The 17,924-nt window shown below is 30.2% G+C and overlaps 1 protein-coding gene and 1 long non-coding RNA gene across 2 annotated transcripts; one reads left to right on the top strand and one right to left on the bottom strand.

Annotated features, from left to right (window-relative positions):
• On the top strand, nt 1–940 carry LOC133036577 (uncharacterized). Its single transcript, XR_009687170.1, has 2 exons — nt 1–130; nt 766–940. It is a non-coding gene; the product is annotated as an uncharacterized LOC133036577 (long non-coding RNA).
• A 6,336-nt stretch (nt 941–7,276) lies between these two features.
• Nucleotides 7,277–8,892, bottom strand: LOC115714289 (serine/threonine-protein kinase OXI1). The gene is made up of 2 exons (XM_030642935.2): nt 8,432–8,892; nt 7,277–8,339 (listed from the first exon to the last, which is right to left on the bottom strand). Exons 1-2 carry the CDS (start codon nt 8,824–8,826, stop codon nt 7,454–7,456), a joined length of 1,281 nt encoding a protein of 426 aa, XP_030498795.2. The 5' UTR covers nt 8,827–8,892; the 3' UTR covers nt 7,277–7,453.
• Between the last annotated feature and the right edge of the window lie 9,032 nt (nt 8,893–17,924).

A 17,924-nucleotide genomic window follows, 5' to 3' on the forward strand; every position in this document is an offset into this window, starting at 1 on the left:
AACCATGTGTTGTTATAGGTAGTAGTGACGAGATAACAAGTCTTAAGCAGTGGGATTTGAGGATCTTGTCCTCAACAAGAAAATTTATTGAGGTGCTTGGAGTAGCAAGAAGGTGTTCTTAACAACTGAGGTAAGAAGAGTGGACATCTGTGCACAGGGTGTATGTTGAAACATACAACTATATTATGGGTTTGTATTTACATGTTTTATTCTATGGTAGATTGTTGTTCTATGCTAATGTTATTAGTGTGTGATAGTGATAAGGCTTTTGACTGTTTGTGTGAGGATAGCACTTATTGGATAGGTTTTCTGCTGCTGGTGTGAGCATAGCACTGCAGGATATATTTTTGGCTGCTTGTATGGGTTTACTTGCAGGTTATCCTTTCATGGGTGAGTACAACTTGTGAAAAGGGATTGCCCTATTGGATGCCGAGTGTGAGAACAGCACAAGGCAGGGCAAGTTACACTTCATGTTTGATCAACATGAGTGGGAGTAGATTATCGTATGTGAGGACAATGTGCGATAAGATACTATGTGTTATGTGTGTGAGTATAGCATGCATTAAGATTACATTGTGATGTGATGTTATATTGTATTTGAGAATAGTATGTGATATGATATGTTGGTATATGTATGCAAGTATGGTATGAATTGATTTGATGTTGTGATATTGTTATACTTATGACTATGTTATCTGGTTAGGGGGGTTATGTCCTACATAGCTCTTCTTACTGGGCGTTAGCTCACGGGTACTCTGTGTGCAGGTAAAGGCAAAACTATACAGTGAGGGTGGCGAGCTCGAGGCATGGATTACATGTTAGGGGATTGTCACGATGTTTTGGTTTAAAAATATTTCATTTAAGATTATGATTCAAATAGTTTTTGTAAGGCTTTATATTTTAAAGTTATGAATAAATAAATGTTTTGTTTTAAAAATAATGAGATCTCATGCTTAGTTATTTTTATTAAAGAAGTCTTTTATTGTCTTTATCTTAAATGGTTTTAAACGGACTGGCTAGTGTGACGTCTCGGGAAATCGGGGCGTTACAAATTGGAAGGAAGAAAAAATGTTTAATTAAAAAATAATGAAAAATAATTTGAATTCTAATAATTATTTTAAAACACATATTTAGTGACGATAAAGTCGTCATTGATAGTGTTATCAGTGACGATTTTGTCGTCATTAAAGGCCCTCAAAGTTAAAAATAAATAAAAAACTAATATTATCAGTGACGATAGTGTCATCATTATAACAGGGTATAGGCGACGGTTTTAAACCGTCGCTTATAGTATATGGCACGATTATAAACCGTCGTGTATACCCAGTTATAGGCGACGGTTTTAAACCGTCGGGAAACTCACATTAGCGACGGTTTTGAATTGTCACCTATTATGCCCATTTTACGACGGCCGTATAGGCGACAGTTATAGAAACCGACGGGATTACTTTAAACGACTATTTAAAAATGTCAGGAAAACTCATTTTTGTAGTAGTGTTTCAGTGACGATAATGTCATCATTGATGTTTATTTTTAGTGACGACTTTGTTTGTTGGTCATTGATACTTACTTTACAGCAACTAGTTATCACTGACGATTTTTTAGTGACAACACATCGCCATTGATAGCCATAATTGACGAAAAAGACACCCTTCACTGATGAAATTTGTCCTCATTGAAACTTATTTTTCTTGTAGTGTGCCTGTTGAGATGGATTAGAGGATGACTATGCCATAAACGAAGGTCAGTTACTCTGATACGATAAAGAATTTTATTATGTCAAAGATTTTTAGAAAAACAATAATGAGAAATGCAGTAAAAACTTGATCTCTTCAGCTAATAAATGTTTTATTATAAAGAAAAATTATACAAGTATTCTATTACAACTTAAAGTTTGTTACACAACTGGACAAACAGTTACAGCCAGCTGTTACAAAACAATTAATTTCTAATTGTATTTAACTAACAACTATATTTACAGTATTAATTATTATCATTATATATTAAAATTGATAGAGGATCTACCGAAATATCTTTTAGATAGTGTATCATAAACTTACCTAATGTTTTAGAATATTTTAAAAGATATTCATTTGTAGACAATTGTTTTTTGTTAAGAAAAGGCTTGATAATTTTTTAGCTGGCAAATGTAGAATTCTTTTACATGGTTTTGAAAAATCACTCAAATTTATCACGTTAATTAGTTAGAAAAGTAATAAGTGAAGACCATGTTTTATTATTATTTAATTAAAACCCCAAAACTACAAAAGTAGTAACTAGTAAGTCTACATTAATTTTTAGTTCCTTTATTTTTTATTTTTTGTCAGAAGTTATTTTATTAATTAAGAGACGTAGATGTTAAATAATTTCTATAGACTTGAAGCTTAATTATAAGTGGGAAATGACATTCATACAATAAATTACACAATAATAACAATAATTTGGTCATTGTTTTCAATGATGATCAATAATATAGTAGTAGTTTATGATGTCACATCACATCAACTATATCATAATGGGAATTAATATGGGATCGTTTTCCTCACCATGTATCGTTATAAGTAGGAAATCACATATTTGTATATTTTATGAGTAATGATATATACACATAAATTGTACATAATTATAACACACGTAGCAATTCACTTTTTATAAATGAAACTCCTCTTAAATAAAACTAATTAGTTAAATTAATTTATGTACAATGTTTTACCTTAAGTTCGGATCAAATCCATCATAACCCCATATTATCACATAGGCTTCTACCATTTGATTTTTAATTTAGGCCCTATATAATAAGTTTAATTATTATTAAATAATAGTTGTATAGAAATTGGGAATTATTGATCTTTTAAGCTAAAAATAACAATCTCTACCACTATATTAAATACCATTTGTTACATGTACTTATTATTTAACAACTTTTTATTACACTAATAATATGTGATCAACACAAGAGTTATAAGTGAATTTCTCATCTTAGGATCAATCTTATATATATGAATAGTAATAATTTATTCGTATTTTGTACACTCATCAACTCAGTATAAATTATGTACGTGTTTTATCTCATATTACTCATGTGAGTAATTTTGAAGGTTTTATAATACTTCTAAGCCTCATATTAGAGTTTTCATACTTTGACAAAAGGTAAGTTTGGTAACCTAGTTATATAAAAATAAATAAATAAATAAAATCAACAGAAAATTCCATATATGTTAGTTGAAAATGTAGGTTTGGTGGGTTGTTCATTATGTCTACAGATAATCTAGTAGACCCAAAACAATATAAAAAAATATATAATACACATATAAAATATATTTATTTATGAAACCACAATATATTATATATAGAAATACTAAAGATATTTATGGTGCCTAACACCTTTGTGAATATAATATGTAATATCGCTATTAGTGTAATTAGATATCGGGCTACACATATTTTACTTAAAGATTATAAAGAATCACTACCTAATTATAAGACGTCATTTAATAGTGTTCATAGACCTTAGTGACTCATAAGAATGCTTTATTATATATTTTATCTTGGGATATAAGTTGATAAATACCTTTTTTTTATTCATTAATCAAAAATATTTTTATATCATATTTTATTAAAATATATCTACTTTTATGAGTGACTTGCACAATATATTTTTATTTTACTTGTTTATATATATATATATATATATATATATTTATTCAAAGAAAATATTATAATTTTTTTTGAGAAAATAAATCTCACAATTTTTTATTAGAAAAATCCGTCTTTCAAACAAAATCCAAAAATTGCAAGTTAACAATAAAGAACTAGGGAACACCCATAATTAAGTTTTTATCATTTTTATCATTTATATTATAATTGGAAAAAAAATGCTATCCAAACAAAAAGAAGATGGAAATTTATCACTTGATCAAAATACTTGAAATATAGAGAATTTTTTAGAGTTGCCAATTAAATTTCAATATATACACACAAACACAATAGAACATAAGAGAATATATATTACATTACATAATTTTACATAGCATAGCATATTGAGGAAAAGAGAAACTTGATCTATGGAAGAAAAAAATTAATAAGAACTATAGAAGATGAAGTCATGAATAATTTCTCACAAATTATTATTCGAAAAATCGGTCTTTCAAACAAACAAACAAAATAAAAAAAAAAAATTACAAGTTAACAGCACTTATGAAGAATTGTCAAGTTTTTCTTAATTATATAAAATCCATCTTATATATCTAATCAATTTTTTATTTATTATTATTTTTTTCTTAAAAAACAGAAGTTCATCCTCAGACACAGTCACTTTACTATAGTGACTACAGAATACCGATCCAAGAGCATCATTTTAAAGGTTTTAATAATAATAATAAGCAGGCCAAAAGCTCATCATTATTGAAGAGAGAGAAGCCCCCCCTTTATTATGTGAATTGTCAATATATAAAATTTATATATTTTGTGTGAATTGACAACATATATAATATAAAGCTGTATGTATTATTATTATATGTAGTCAGTGACGGACCCAGAATTAGAATTTTTATTTTGTGGGGGCTTATTTATCATTAAAAAATATTTATACTTATATTATAATCACTTTTACTAAATTTATTTAATTTTGTAGGGGTTTTTTTTATTATTTTAGTTTATAATTATCAAATTAAAAAAAATACATTTAATTTTTTAAAAGGTAATATTTTTGTTAGTGGGAGCTATAGCCCCCACATTGTTAAGAGTAGGTCCGTCCCTGTATGTAGCTCAAATATTTTTTTTAACCATATTACCACATTATATAATGCATAATTACATATTACGTTCTTTTACATTAATCTATTAAAAAATACATATTAATTATTTGATTAGTTGCCTACTACGTACACACGTGACAAAAGAATAAGACATGTTGTGAATGTGATGTTGAATTGATCTGATTTATCATAATAATTTCCAAATATTATACACAAAGCATGACTGCACGATTTTTTTGTTTTTATTTTAAATGGAAAATCTCAAGTCTTAAGTCTTATTAGCCATTTCTATATGTAATATTGAAATGAATTGTAATTTTTTTATATTGTAAATAATTAGTCAATACAAGGAAATTTCACTGTATGTTTCGTTTTTTGAACTGAAATTAAAAACCAAACTATATTTTGGGGCACAATAAATTTGAATAAGAAATGGTCAAATGTTTTAGTTTCTTTTAGATCTTCAATACGTAGGTACTATAATTAACTTAAGAAATTAACGGCCGGTTGCTGCTGACCTATATATTATTGGCCTTTGTTAGTAGTACGTACGTAACGAGTAATAATAAAATAATAACTTTCGATAACTGTATTTAATAATTAATAAAGAAATATATTAAGTTAGCAACATTGGAAATTAACATAAGATAAAATTTAAATATATATTGTTAATAGTCCGTGTTCAAGAAGGCACGATAAATCTCACACAAAATAAATTAACAATTGAATGTCAAATATATTTAAGAACGTACATGTTTAATATTAACATTTTATAAGAGTGTTAAAAACTTTCACATCACTTAAAAATATATTATTTTATTTTATCTTTTTTACAAATCATTTTTGATATTTTTTGTTCTAAAATAATCCAATAATAAGCATCTCTAAAAATTATGAAGATAATATTATACTATTATTTAATATATAGTAAATAAATAAAGTTTCTTATTTTATGATAAAATAATAATAAAAAAATAAAATATTATGCTATGGTATGCCATTTTTTTTTTCATTTTAATGGTAGGCTCAATTAAAAAATATCAAAAATATATCCATATCATCAAGCATCTTTAATAGTATCTCTAGTGCAGATGCTTTAAAGGGTTAAACAACATACATGCAGTATTCTAAGTGCAATATATGCACATTTAATCTCGCAACATAAAAGCTTTCGGTCGATTCAACCTTTGTCACATGATTATGAGCCACTAAATCAGTAGCATGAATCAATTGTTACGAAAAGAACACCATACTATTAAAGATAGATGATAAACACTCCACGTAAAGTGGTAATCCACTAATTAAACCTATAATAATGAGAGTCTTATTGAAAATACAAAAAACAAAGAAACAATAAAATAAAATATAAAAAACACAGCAGAGCCATGACCCAAATCTCAAACCATGGCCACCCCCCTCAATCTTGAAACACTAGTATTGATGGACAACTTCTTTGTGAACCCCCGTAACGTAGCCCCAACCCAAGAAGATATATCCAAGAGCCCACTTCGGATCCAAACAGAGCTACATCATCACCAACTTTGCATGAATCCACACCACCACCCCTGATTGGAAGCACATAACCTCTTACGACTGTCGATTAATCTTCGATAGAGTCACACAATTCAACAAAGAAACCCCTAACAATCGAAACAAAATATAAAAGAGAAAAAATTAAGAAATAAATAACATTAGATAGACTGTCAAATCTTTGATAATGTCACACAACTCTTCAAAGACATCCCACAAACGGTTGAAATGAAAAAAAGAAAATATTAACAAATGAATATTTAATAACTTGAATATGGAAGCATTCAATTTTCAATGATTATTAAAAAGCCTATAGCTAGTTTAGCAATGAAAAATTCTTGGTATGCATTCGACCACATATTTTCCCTTTTCTTTTTTACATGTAAGTTTTTTCCATGCAAAAATTGATAATTCTTTTTCCAACAACTGATAAATATGACCGAAAACGAAACCCCATATATCTTTTGAATGATTACAAAACAAGTCCAACTATATAATAGTGGAATACACTTGTTTAGGCATAAATAATGGAGGCACACATTTGAACAATTAAGTTATATAGCACCAACTCCAATTAGAAATTTCCTTGAGAATAATCATTGATAACTCGATTACAAAAACAAATATAAAAATTCACAAACCAGTCAAAATATTGGGTATAGACTATAGAGTATAGATTAAAAGAAATTGATCAATTAATTACTACACCTTATAATAATATAGTAGTACTAGTGGTCCAATATTAATTTCACAAATTTGAGGCTCATAATGTATTATCGGCGGTACCGACTAAAAATTATTATGTAATAATATATTATTTATTTACACTATAATATTTAAGAATCATGTGCTATATTTATTATGAAAGCAAAAACTTAACCAACTCTATTTTTCATTTTTGAATTGAAAATTTGAAATTGGTCCCATCCCAGCCAAAGAGTACTTACTTGTAAGTTATAATAAGTATAAATTTATAATACAATTATGCATATTAAAACTTTATACATATATAATTCAACCAAAAATTGAGGTTGCAAAAGTTTGAGCTAAGTAAATGATCAAAACCTAAATATAATTATTCTTTGATATTCTATATATCTAAGTCGTACAAATATTTATATAAACAAATAAAGAATATTTTCTATTTAAAATTTAAAAAAAAAAAATCAAAAAACAAGAAAATTTTCTGTTTGAGTGGGGTGATGATTAAAAGCTCCATCCCAGACTTGTTTTTGATCAGTTTTGTTCTGATTTTTTTCAACGTCGTCGTTTTGGAATATGCCTTGTACAACTGATTCCACGTCAATATTCGTATTGTTGTTATTATTTTTATTATTCTTTTCGATATCATAATAATCGATATTATTCTCCGGAATAAAAGGTGGCCTCGAAATCTGAACCACCGATTCCCAATTCAATCCCTTGAAGAAATCGTGGCCCTTGATTTCCTCCAACTCGATTCTCTGCTTCGGATCTTTTTCCAGAAGCTTCTTTATCAAGTCTCTAAGCGGCGTTGCTTCTCCGTACAACTCCGGCGTCTTAGTCAGAATCCGGTAAAATGTCTCTTTCCGATTCGAACCTTTAAACGGTGTCGTTCCGTATAGCATTTCGTATAGGACTACACCAAGTGACCACCAATCCACCGAGAAACCGTGTCCTTCGCCTGAGATGATCTCTGGTGCTACGTACTCCTCTGTTCCGACGAATGAGTTTGATTTTTCTGTTGAGTCGGATTCGGCTCGTACTGAGTTTTCGCTGTGTCCGTTCTGTGAGACCGAGTCTTCTGGCGAAATTCCTGAGTTGCAGAGTCGGTAAAACGGCGATTGTCGTTTCTTGATGCTTACTGAGTTACGCGATGTTGCTACTGAGTTTGATGAACTCGGTGACGATGCAGGAGTCGACTTTGGGGAGAGTCTTGTTGAGAGGTCGAAATCGATCATCATAATGTGACCGTTTTCTTGAACCATTACGTTATCTGGCTTCAAATCTCTGTAAGCTATTCCTAATTTGTGTAAATACTCCAATGCAAGAATCAGTTCCGCCGCGTAAAATCTAACAAGAATCAAATCAAATTCAATTCAGTCAAAATAATCAACAATAAAACCTTCAAATCTATTGATTGATTGATTGATAGATCAACTCACCTAATGATATCATCGGAGAACATTTTCTCACTCTGTTTTTTCCTAAGGACATTAAGATCGCGTCCAGGACAATAATCAATGGCGTAACCAACAAGCTTATCAGTATCCAAAACTCCGCGTAATCTCGGAAAAAGCGGGTGACGAAGAAGGCCGAGGACTCCTTGCTCGAAGGAGACTCTCCGGTACTCATCTCCTTCTGCTGCTGCCGCTGCTTTTCCTTTCTTCTCGATCAGTGCCTTGGAAATAACCTTGAGAGCAAGAAACTCGTCGCGGTCTTTATCTTTGACTAAGAACACAACGCCCTTGGCTCCTCGGCCGAGAGCGGAGAGAACCTTAAGTCGGTCAAGACTCAGATCAGGAATTTCACGGCGTTGAAAATCTTCTTCGTCTCTCATGGCGAAATAGAATTGTATCAGTCTGGTCCGGTAGTTTGGGAGGAAAGGGAAGTTGAGAGTTTTCAGACTATTTATACGCAGCAATATACTTGGTAAGGAAGTATTCGGCTATATCTTTCAACCAATAATATATAAACACGTGGAATTAAGCTTCTACTGTTGATGACGTGGCGACTCCTAAGTGAAGGGTGAAATCGGGTAATTTAGAGGATGATGTACGTGCTGATGTTCTTCTTTCTATTAAATGCGCGTGAAAACTGAAAATTTTTCTTCTGTTAATAATAATAATAATAGTCAAAAAGAATAATTTAGGATAAAAGTATTGGTGTTAAATAGTTAGAGGGGAGGGAGTTTGAGTTTGCGTGAGAATGTGAATTTACGATTATACCCATTCCTCATAGGGTAGTTAGTTGTGATTGATTACTTGAATTGGAGATTTTCTTCTAGAAAATAAAACGGTGAGTGTGGTATTTAGGGAATCTTGTAATGAGATCAGATACTCTGGCGGTGGTGCACGGTTTTGTTAGGCTAACATGTCTGTTATCCTCACCTAAAGCAAAGCTATATTTACTATTTAGTTTTTTTTTTTATCTTTTATCTTTTTTTAAAATATTAAGCACGAAAGAAGAAAGATCATATTACAACTATAATCTTTTGTAATTGTTTTTTAGAAAATCATATTAAGTTAGAGTTAGACTAGATTCGATTATGGTTTGGCTCTTTTTAGTTGAACTGGGGTTGAAGAAAACACAAATTTACACAACTACATCTTCAAATACGCAAAGAAGAATGAGAGGATGAAATTTAAGTATTTGTTAGATTCAATTAAAATATTTTAAAATTAAATGTAATTAGAAATAAGAGTATTTTTAGTAGTGTGCTGAAAAAAAAAATGGTACATTCCAAAATGGTAGAAAGGGCATTTCATTGGAATGACATTCTAATACTTTAAAATGCAACTAAACAAGAGAATGGAATGAAAATTATTTCTTTTCCATTTCATTTCATTACCTCTAACCAAACACCACCTAATGGTCTGTGTTTAAGGGTCAAGGTTCAGGGTGTTGGGGTTTGGAGTTATTTACAGTAGAACCTCTATTCAAGAATACTCTATTCAAGAATAACCTCTAATTTGTTATAAAAAAATGAAGTCCCAATTTGGACCAGTTATAAATAAGAATAACCTCTATATTGTAATTAGTTATACATTTTTTAAGTCCCGTATTAATAAAATATACCTCTATATAAGAATAATTAGATCTTAAATAAATATATACATATATTTTATAAATTTACTTATGTAAAATTAATAATTTTATTTCAAAATATAGTACATGTATAAATATTATATGTACTCGAAAATAATTTTAATATAATATAGTATTAAGAATTGTTTATTGGTATTTTTGTTACATTGATATTTTTTGATATTTTGATTTTTTTTTTCAAGTGTAACTCTATTTAGTTATAACCTCTCAATTAGAATATTATTTTCTTGGTCCCAAGTGTATTCTTGAATAGAGGTTCTACTGTATGTGGTTTTAGTGTGGAGGGGCAAAATGGTCTTTTTGCCCCATTAATGTTTTGTCTTTTAGTGAGTTTATTAAATTGAAAATAAATGTTTATGGGTTTGGGGTTTGGGGTTTGGGATTTGGGTTTCTGGATTTAGGATTTAGGGTTTAGTGTTTTAGGGTTTGCCCATGGACCACTACAAGCTCTGAACCTATAAACCCAGAAAATACCCTTTCCAAACTCTCTCTTCCTCAATCTTTTTCTCTCTCGTAATTGATCTAATCGACAAAGCCTTTGCGCAATCTTCGACGTCGTAACTTTGAACGGAGACCGGAGAATTGCGATCCCCTTCTCTCTTTCTCACCACACTCTCTCTCTCAATCCCTTTATCTCAATCTTGGGGTTTTTGGGTTCACTACTAAAAAATCCAAAATTCTCTAACAACTTTACACCACTAATTAAGCCTTTTACTAGCTCGATGTTAAGAAAGTTTTATATTGATATTCATGAGGTGAAAAGCCCATGTCCTAATGGAAAGTGTTATGGGTTGACATTGGTGAGGAAATCTCTAAGGTTGTGCTGTTATTTTTTGAAACAGGAAAGATTCATGCTCAGCTAAATAATACTCTCCTCTCTTTGATTTTGAAGACATATAAACTATCTCAAGCTATTGATTATAGGCCAATTGCTTGTTCTAATATCCTCTATAAATGCATCTCTAAGATGATGTATAGTAAGTTGTCTGAAGTTTTACCCTCAATCATTAATATGAATCAGGGAACATTCATTAAGAACATATCCATTGCTCATAATGTGCGTGTTCTTCAAGATCTGTTCCGTGGTTGCAATAGAAAAGGGATATCTCCAAGATGTCTCATGAAGATTAACTTAAGTAAGGCTTATGACATCATCGATTGGGACTTTTTATAAGATCTTCTGAAGAGTTATCTATTTTCCTTCATGTTCATTGATTGGATCATGATATGCTTCAAGGGGTCAACTTATTATTTAGTGCTAAATGGTCGAGTATCTTGGTTTTCCTATGAAGCTAATAAAATGGAAGGCAGAAGATTGTAATTTTTTCTCAAGAAGATTCAACTGAAGCTTCATAGCTAGGCAACCCATCACCTCTCTTTTGCTGGTAGAGTACAATTGATTCAGTCAATGTTGTTAGACATCTGTTGTTATTGGATGAGTATTTTTATGCTCCCCAAAAAGTAGTCAAATGCTTTGCAAAGATTTTTTGTAGGGTGTGAAAGAAAATACTAGCAAAATGCATCTTGCTTCTTGGAATCTTATTTATAAGCCTATGTGTTATGAGGCTTGGGGCCAAGTGGAATAAAGTCTCGATGATTGCGTAGTTTGTGTGGCTCTAACCATAAAGCAGGATGTTCTTTGGGTTAAATTGATTAATTCCACACCAAGATTTTTGGGTGTGTGAGGGAAAAGGAGATGTGACTTGGCACTGGTGCAAGTTTCTCAATCTCATGAACCACTTCTCTCAGGACACGATTTTTAATTGAGGCTAGGAAATGTGAGAGATTTTGGGTTAGTAAACTCTACAATATTTTTCTCACTCCTTATGCAAATGTGAATAATTGTAAAGTGATTGGACTATACATACCAAATCATAGATTTATTGTCTAGCAAACCTCTCATAATTATTTATTAACTAGAGATCACTCGAGGAAAAGAGGTATTCCTATTATGTCTCAACTTTGCAAAGTGTGCAATATAGGTGATGACTGTCATGCCTATCTCTTCTTTGAGTGTCATTTCTCCAAGCAAATTATAGAATTATATAGAGGTGATTCACTCTTGGCTTAGTGTGGCCATTTGGCCAAATAATTACTTGGGCTAGTTGGCATGGACTTCTACAAAGAGACAGCGTATAGTTACTTTTTGATGTTTGCAGTAGTTGTGCGGTAACAGTTTATCAAGTGAGTAATGCTCTCTCAAAGTATATTTTTGAAATAATGAACGATTTAATAATGATTTGATGAATTTTCATTTCTTTTGTCAATAATAATAAAAAGAGATTTTTTTCATTTTTATACTTTAAAACAGTTTTTTTTTTTTTTTTTTTTTTGTATTTTTACGGAATTATACATAGAAATTCCTATTGCAACTAGCGCTGCAACCTAAATTGTAATAAAAAATTGTATAGAAAGTACTCCTATTGCAATTAGCTGCAACCACTTTAGAAACCCAAACCGTAAATTTTAAAAAAAAATTCAAAAAATAGTATAAGGGGTAATTCCCCTAATAAAAATTCTTTTTAATCAAAACAAAAAAAATTCTAAAATTCAAAATTTAAATATAGAATAACTTTGAACCTTTTTCTTCAATAAAAACCTTATTCGATACGGATCGTCTTCTTTGGTTAATGAATCCATGGGCTGAAAAATAGATCTAATATGTAAAAGTTCAAACATTTTCTATGGTAGTAAACAAGATTCCATAATATAAATTTAGTCGATAAATAGATTATATGATTATCTGCTTCAGCATAATTAATTATACTATTTTATATTCTAATAATTTTGGTTATACTATTTTATTTTTTAGTAATTTTGGTTATAAACTACTCTAAATCAAATAGAATCCCAACAACTTTATTTTGAAGATAATAAACTAAAAACAACATCAACTGAACTAAAGTAAAAAGAAAAATAAGACAAATCACCCTAACTAAAAAAAATACATATATTTCTATATTTAGCTTTTTAGCTGAATAAAAAAAATAGAGCACCCTTTATATATGCTATACATAGTAAAATAATATTAACTATCTAAAAAATAGTAGTATTTTGTTGCTAAATTTATAAACACTACGCAAGTATACGCAATCAAGTAGTAAACTCACACAGGTGAGGTCGAACCACAGGGAATTGGACTAATTACTACTAAATTATACTATTGATTCTATCTGGTAAAAGAATACTTTTTATGAATTAAATAAGACAATTCAGAAAATTAAAACTAACAAAAGGAAGATTAATCAAGATAAGAAAATAGGGAGACGAATCCTGTTGTTAAGTTACCAAGGTTAATGTTTAAATGCTATCCTTCTCTTGAAGTGAATGACAGATTATGAATTAACCTAGCTCTTTTCAGATCTTCTAGGTTCTAAATCTCATGCTCTCTAATTAATTTCTTAATTAAACTAACATGAAATCAGCATTAAGCAATAATCTAAATGTCACAAAGGCTATGTAAATACTTTCGTTTCACATCAAAACCTAGACTATCCAATTTTAGCATTCTCAATTCTCACTTTTCAGATTTTGAATTGAGATCATAAAACATGTAAAAGGTGATCAATCTTGCACATGGAAATTAACACAAATATGAATAGTATTCACAATCAAGATGGAGGAATGGCAATTAATCATTAACTAGGAAAACTTAAACAACATTCATCATTCTCCCTAAATAGGAGTTTAGTTCAAAACATCCATAATTAAATCCACAATTAACATTGAAACAGAAAATAGCATAGAAAAATTAAAGAGAAGAGAAAGAACTAGTTGAAGCAATTGATCCGGGTCGCCACAAGCCGCTCTTCTAGCCTCCTCCTTTGTTTCTAGGGCTCCAATTCTGAATACCCCCTAATTTTCACGAAACCTTGCTATTTAAACCAATTCTCATCTTTAAAATTTGTGAAATTACGAAACTGCCCAAAAATCCCGTCACTGGGTCCCCGTCGCGACTGGCAAAGCCCCCGTCGCGACGGGAGTTCAGCATCGAATTTTTGAAACTTTCTGTCAGTTCCCGTCGCGACTGGCAAATTCCCCGTCGCGACGGGAATAGGCAGCAACACCGATTTTGGTTTTTCTTCTCGATTCTTTCACCGTTTTTCCTCAATTCTTGTACATACTTTCTTTAAATGCCCGAGGACCTGAAACAAAAGAATCAAGCGTAATATAGCCCTAAAACTAGAAACAAAGAGTGAAAACTAACCGAAATATGACCCGAATCTTAGACTAATTTTAGCCTAACAAATTTACATGTTTGACAAATAAGACTTCTCTGTTATTTTTTATTAATAATTATGTAATTATTACCTAATTAATAAACAAACATACGAAGTTGATAATTATTCTAAATTAAATTTTTATAATTAAACTATTACACTATGCATTTTGAGAATTATGTAAATAAATCTAGCTAAATTAGTAAATGTCGTATTATAACAAAGTCTTTCTACATTCAAATCCATTTTTCACGTTTTTTGATTTGACCCATATCAATGAAAACTATTTACTTTAATTAGTTTTCACTTTCTTTCTTTTTTTTTTGTTTGCAAAGTAATTAATTTTCACTTTTACTTTCACTTTAACTTTCACGTTCTCATGTGTTTTATGTTTTAATTTTTCTTTCTTTCTTCTAAAGTGGCTTTGTTGAAAAAATTGTCTCTATTCCTTGAACTTTGAAAAGTAACACTCCATTTCATATCACATCAACTATTAATTACTTGATCCAAGGTTTCGAATTTATTTATTTAATTTCTGATGAAAAATAAGGAACACTTGCCAATAACTAAATCCACCAAGTCATGATTGTTTATGTGGATGATAATTTCATTTAATTTATGTATCTCCAGTAAACATTTTAGGCCCATTTGGCCTAGTTTATAAGATTGTGTTATATTTGTTACAAACAATAATTTTGTGATATTGTTACATCAATCTTTAGAATTGTGTTCCAATACAAAATTATAAAGAGAAATTTGCGGCCAAACCTCCTTATGTTTCATTTGTTTAACACTTAACCCCCTTTTCTTTATTTTTGGTGGGAAAACCCCTTTAAGTTCCGTTCCGTTTGCAATTTACTATTCTGTGCATTGACCCGTTAACTCCTAAATCCAACTTAGCTTATCTACCAAGGTGGCTACTTTAATACACAGGTGGTAATTAAAACTATTTTTGTGTTTTGAAAATAATACATAATAAAATAAATCTAATAATTAAAATTTAAATTTAGAACTTTTTTTTCTAATTAAAACAAAATAAAATAAAAACCAAAAATATTTACAAAATTATATCAGAATCTAATAAAACCTCTCAAAATCAAAATCTGTTTCTTCTTTACATAAAAAAAAAAATCTGCCTTTTCTTCTTCTGTCGAAACCCATAATCCCAAACTCCCAAACCCACTGGTATCCTCAAAAATCAAGAGCAGACGCTGTTGTGGGTGGTCGGTTCTCCAGCTTCCATTGCCGGCGAAAATGTAGCTATGTGGTGTGTGCCGTCGTCAAAGGATTTTTTTTTTTGTTTTGTTGCCTTCGCAATCGTCTGGGGCACATCGTTGATTGAACCAGGGGCTGGTTATTGTTGTGGGTGGTCGTTTCTTCAGCTTCCACTACCGTCGATGATCAGAGGTGAAGACCACAGTAAAAATCAGAGGAGAAGATGACAATCCTCCGGATGACGGTATGCTATCGCTTGTGAAGTTAGGATTTTTTTAATAATAATAATAAAAAAAAATGTTTCCTTTGTTGTTTGTTGGTTGAACAGGGTAACAATGGTGGGTTTTATAGATAATTATTTTTTGGGGGCAGTGTGGGTTATGGTGAAATGATATTAAAAATATTTGAATATTGAAGTGGGTTTGAATATTGAAAATGGGGTATAAATGTATTGACCATAGCTTTCTACAATTGATTCAACTCTCTTGTTGTGACATGTTACGAATCCTGTCCACTGAATATGCAGGTTCTTCATCCATTGTTGTAATGGAGGAAATTTTACTCTCCAACTGTAGAATTTTTCTAAGCAGCCCAATATCACTTTTCTTGATCGTTCACAAATTTCAAGGTCCAACCAATGCCAAAAATCACAATACCCATAATCTTCCAAAAACCACCATTTTCGTTACACAATGTGAACCATCAAAGAAAAATAAAATCATGGAAAGAAGAACAAAACTCACCAAATGCTTCCAAAAGAATATAAATCGGCCCTAAAATCGACCAGATCTAGAGCATAAGTATATTTTGATATTGGAGGAGTTGATTTTCTGATTGGGTTCTAAAGCTCAGGTGTGTGTAAACCATGTCCAAAGCTTTGACTCCAATACTCACAGTCAACGTATTCTGGGGAAAAAATTTTTAAATTCAGATTTTACTTATTAGATTTATTTTATTATGTATTATTTTTAAAACACAAAAATTGTTTTAATTACTATATGTGTATTAAAGCAGCCACGTGGGTAGATAGGTTGGGTTGTATTTAGGGGTTAACGGGGTGAATGCACAAAACAGTGAATTATAAGCGGAATGGGACTTAAGGGGGTTTTCCCACCAAAAATAAAGAAAAGAGAGTTAAGTGTTAAATAAATGAAACATAAAGAAGTTTGGCCGCAAATTTCTCAATTATAAAACTTAGTGCAAAATTTAATATTTTTATTCAAAGTATAAAAAATAATAATTTTATTATTGTTTTATTATGTAAAATAATAATAAATAAATATAAATAGCTCATAATTAATGTTATAGCTAAATATACTAATAAAATAGTAAAAGTGACATAAATAAAATAAATAATAAAATTATTAATTTATTGTGATGTAAATTTTGTGCTAAATTTAATATAAAATTTACTATGTGCCAAATTTACATAACTTTTTGACATACCAGATGCTCATATGAAAAAATTAAAAGCTACTTTTAAAAAAATTGTGCTGTGATGATGTTTGATAATAAAGAATTAGAAATCAACTTATTGAATTTATAACTAAGTAATGACCAACCCCATTTTTTATATTATAATCACTCCTACTTATTTTATTTTGTGAGGCGATTTACTATATTTTAGTTTATAATTATCAAAATAAAAAAATTATATATGTGTAATTTTTTTTAAGTGTAATATTTTGTTTAGTGAGAGCTGTAGCCCTATAATATTATGATACAAAAGAAAATACTAGACGTTTTTTTAGTAATTCTCAATATTTAAGTATACTAATAGCGATAGTTAGCATTAAACTATTGATATTAGGTAACAGTAATGCCTAACACCTTCTATAAGTGATGCCTGATAATTGATTAACGATATTTTTTAAAATTATATGAGATCCTATACTTAATTATACAAATAATAGTATGATACCAAAAAAATACTTAAACACCTATTATAATTTTTAGCAATTTTCTTAGCATTGATATCTTTTATCATTTATTAATATTGAGTATTGATATTAGGTACCAGTGGTGCCTAGCACCTTCTCGACATGTCGCGTTGCGATTGGTTAGCGATACTCTCTAAAAGTTATTATATTAAATTATGTGGGACCCGATACTTAATTAAACCCATAGCGATCATGACACATAAGAGGGTACTAGGAGGCACCACTAGTACCCCTAGCATTTCTGATCAATATTTGAAGAAGTCCATTTTGTGAATGAAAACTTTTCATGCAATGGTTACGAAAGGGTGATACGTGTCACCGGTACTATGTGGATGTGGATAAGCATAGCCAACCACCGGCAACCATTTTCCTCCACCGCACACTTCTCTATTTCACTTGGCCCCACTTTCATTATTTTTATTATTATTATTTTTAAAAATAAATAAAAATAAAAT

Source organism: Cannabis sativa, chromosome 4, assembly GCF_029168945.1.
Source record: "Cannabis sativa cultivar Pink pepper isolate KNU-18-1 chromosome 4, ASM2916894v1, whole genome shotgun sequence".
Taxonomy (NCBI): domain Eukaryota; kingdom Viridiplantae; phylum Streptophyta; class Magnoliopsida; order Rosales; family Cannabaceae; genus Cannabis; species Cannabis sativa.

What these genes read in the sequence shown, in the direction of transcription:
- LOC115714289 (XM_030642935.2), bottom strand. Translation starts at nt 8,826, where the DNA reads ATGAGAGACGAAGAAGATTTTCAACGCCGTGAAATTCCTGATCTGAGT. An exon ending in TTCTCCGATGATATCATTAG is followed by an intron (nt 8,340 to 8,431) that starts GTGAGTTGATCT and finishes GATTCTTGTTAG; the next exon opens with ATTTTACGCGGCGGAACTGA.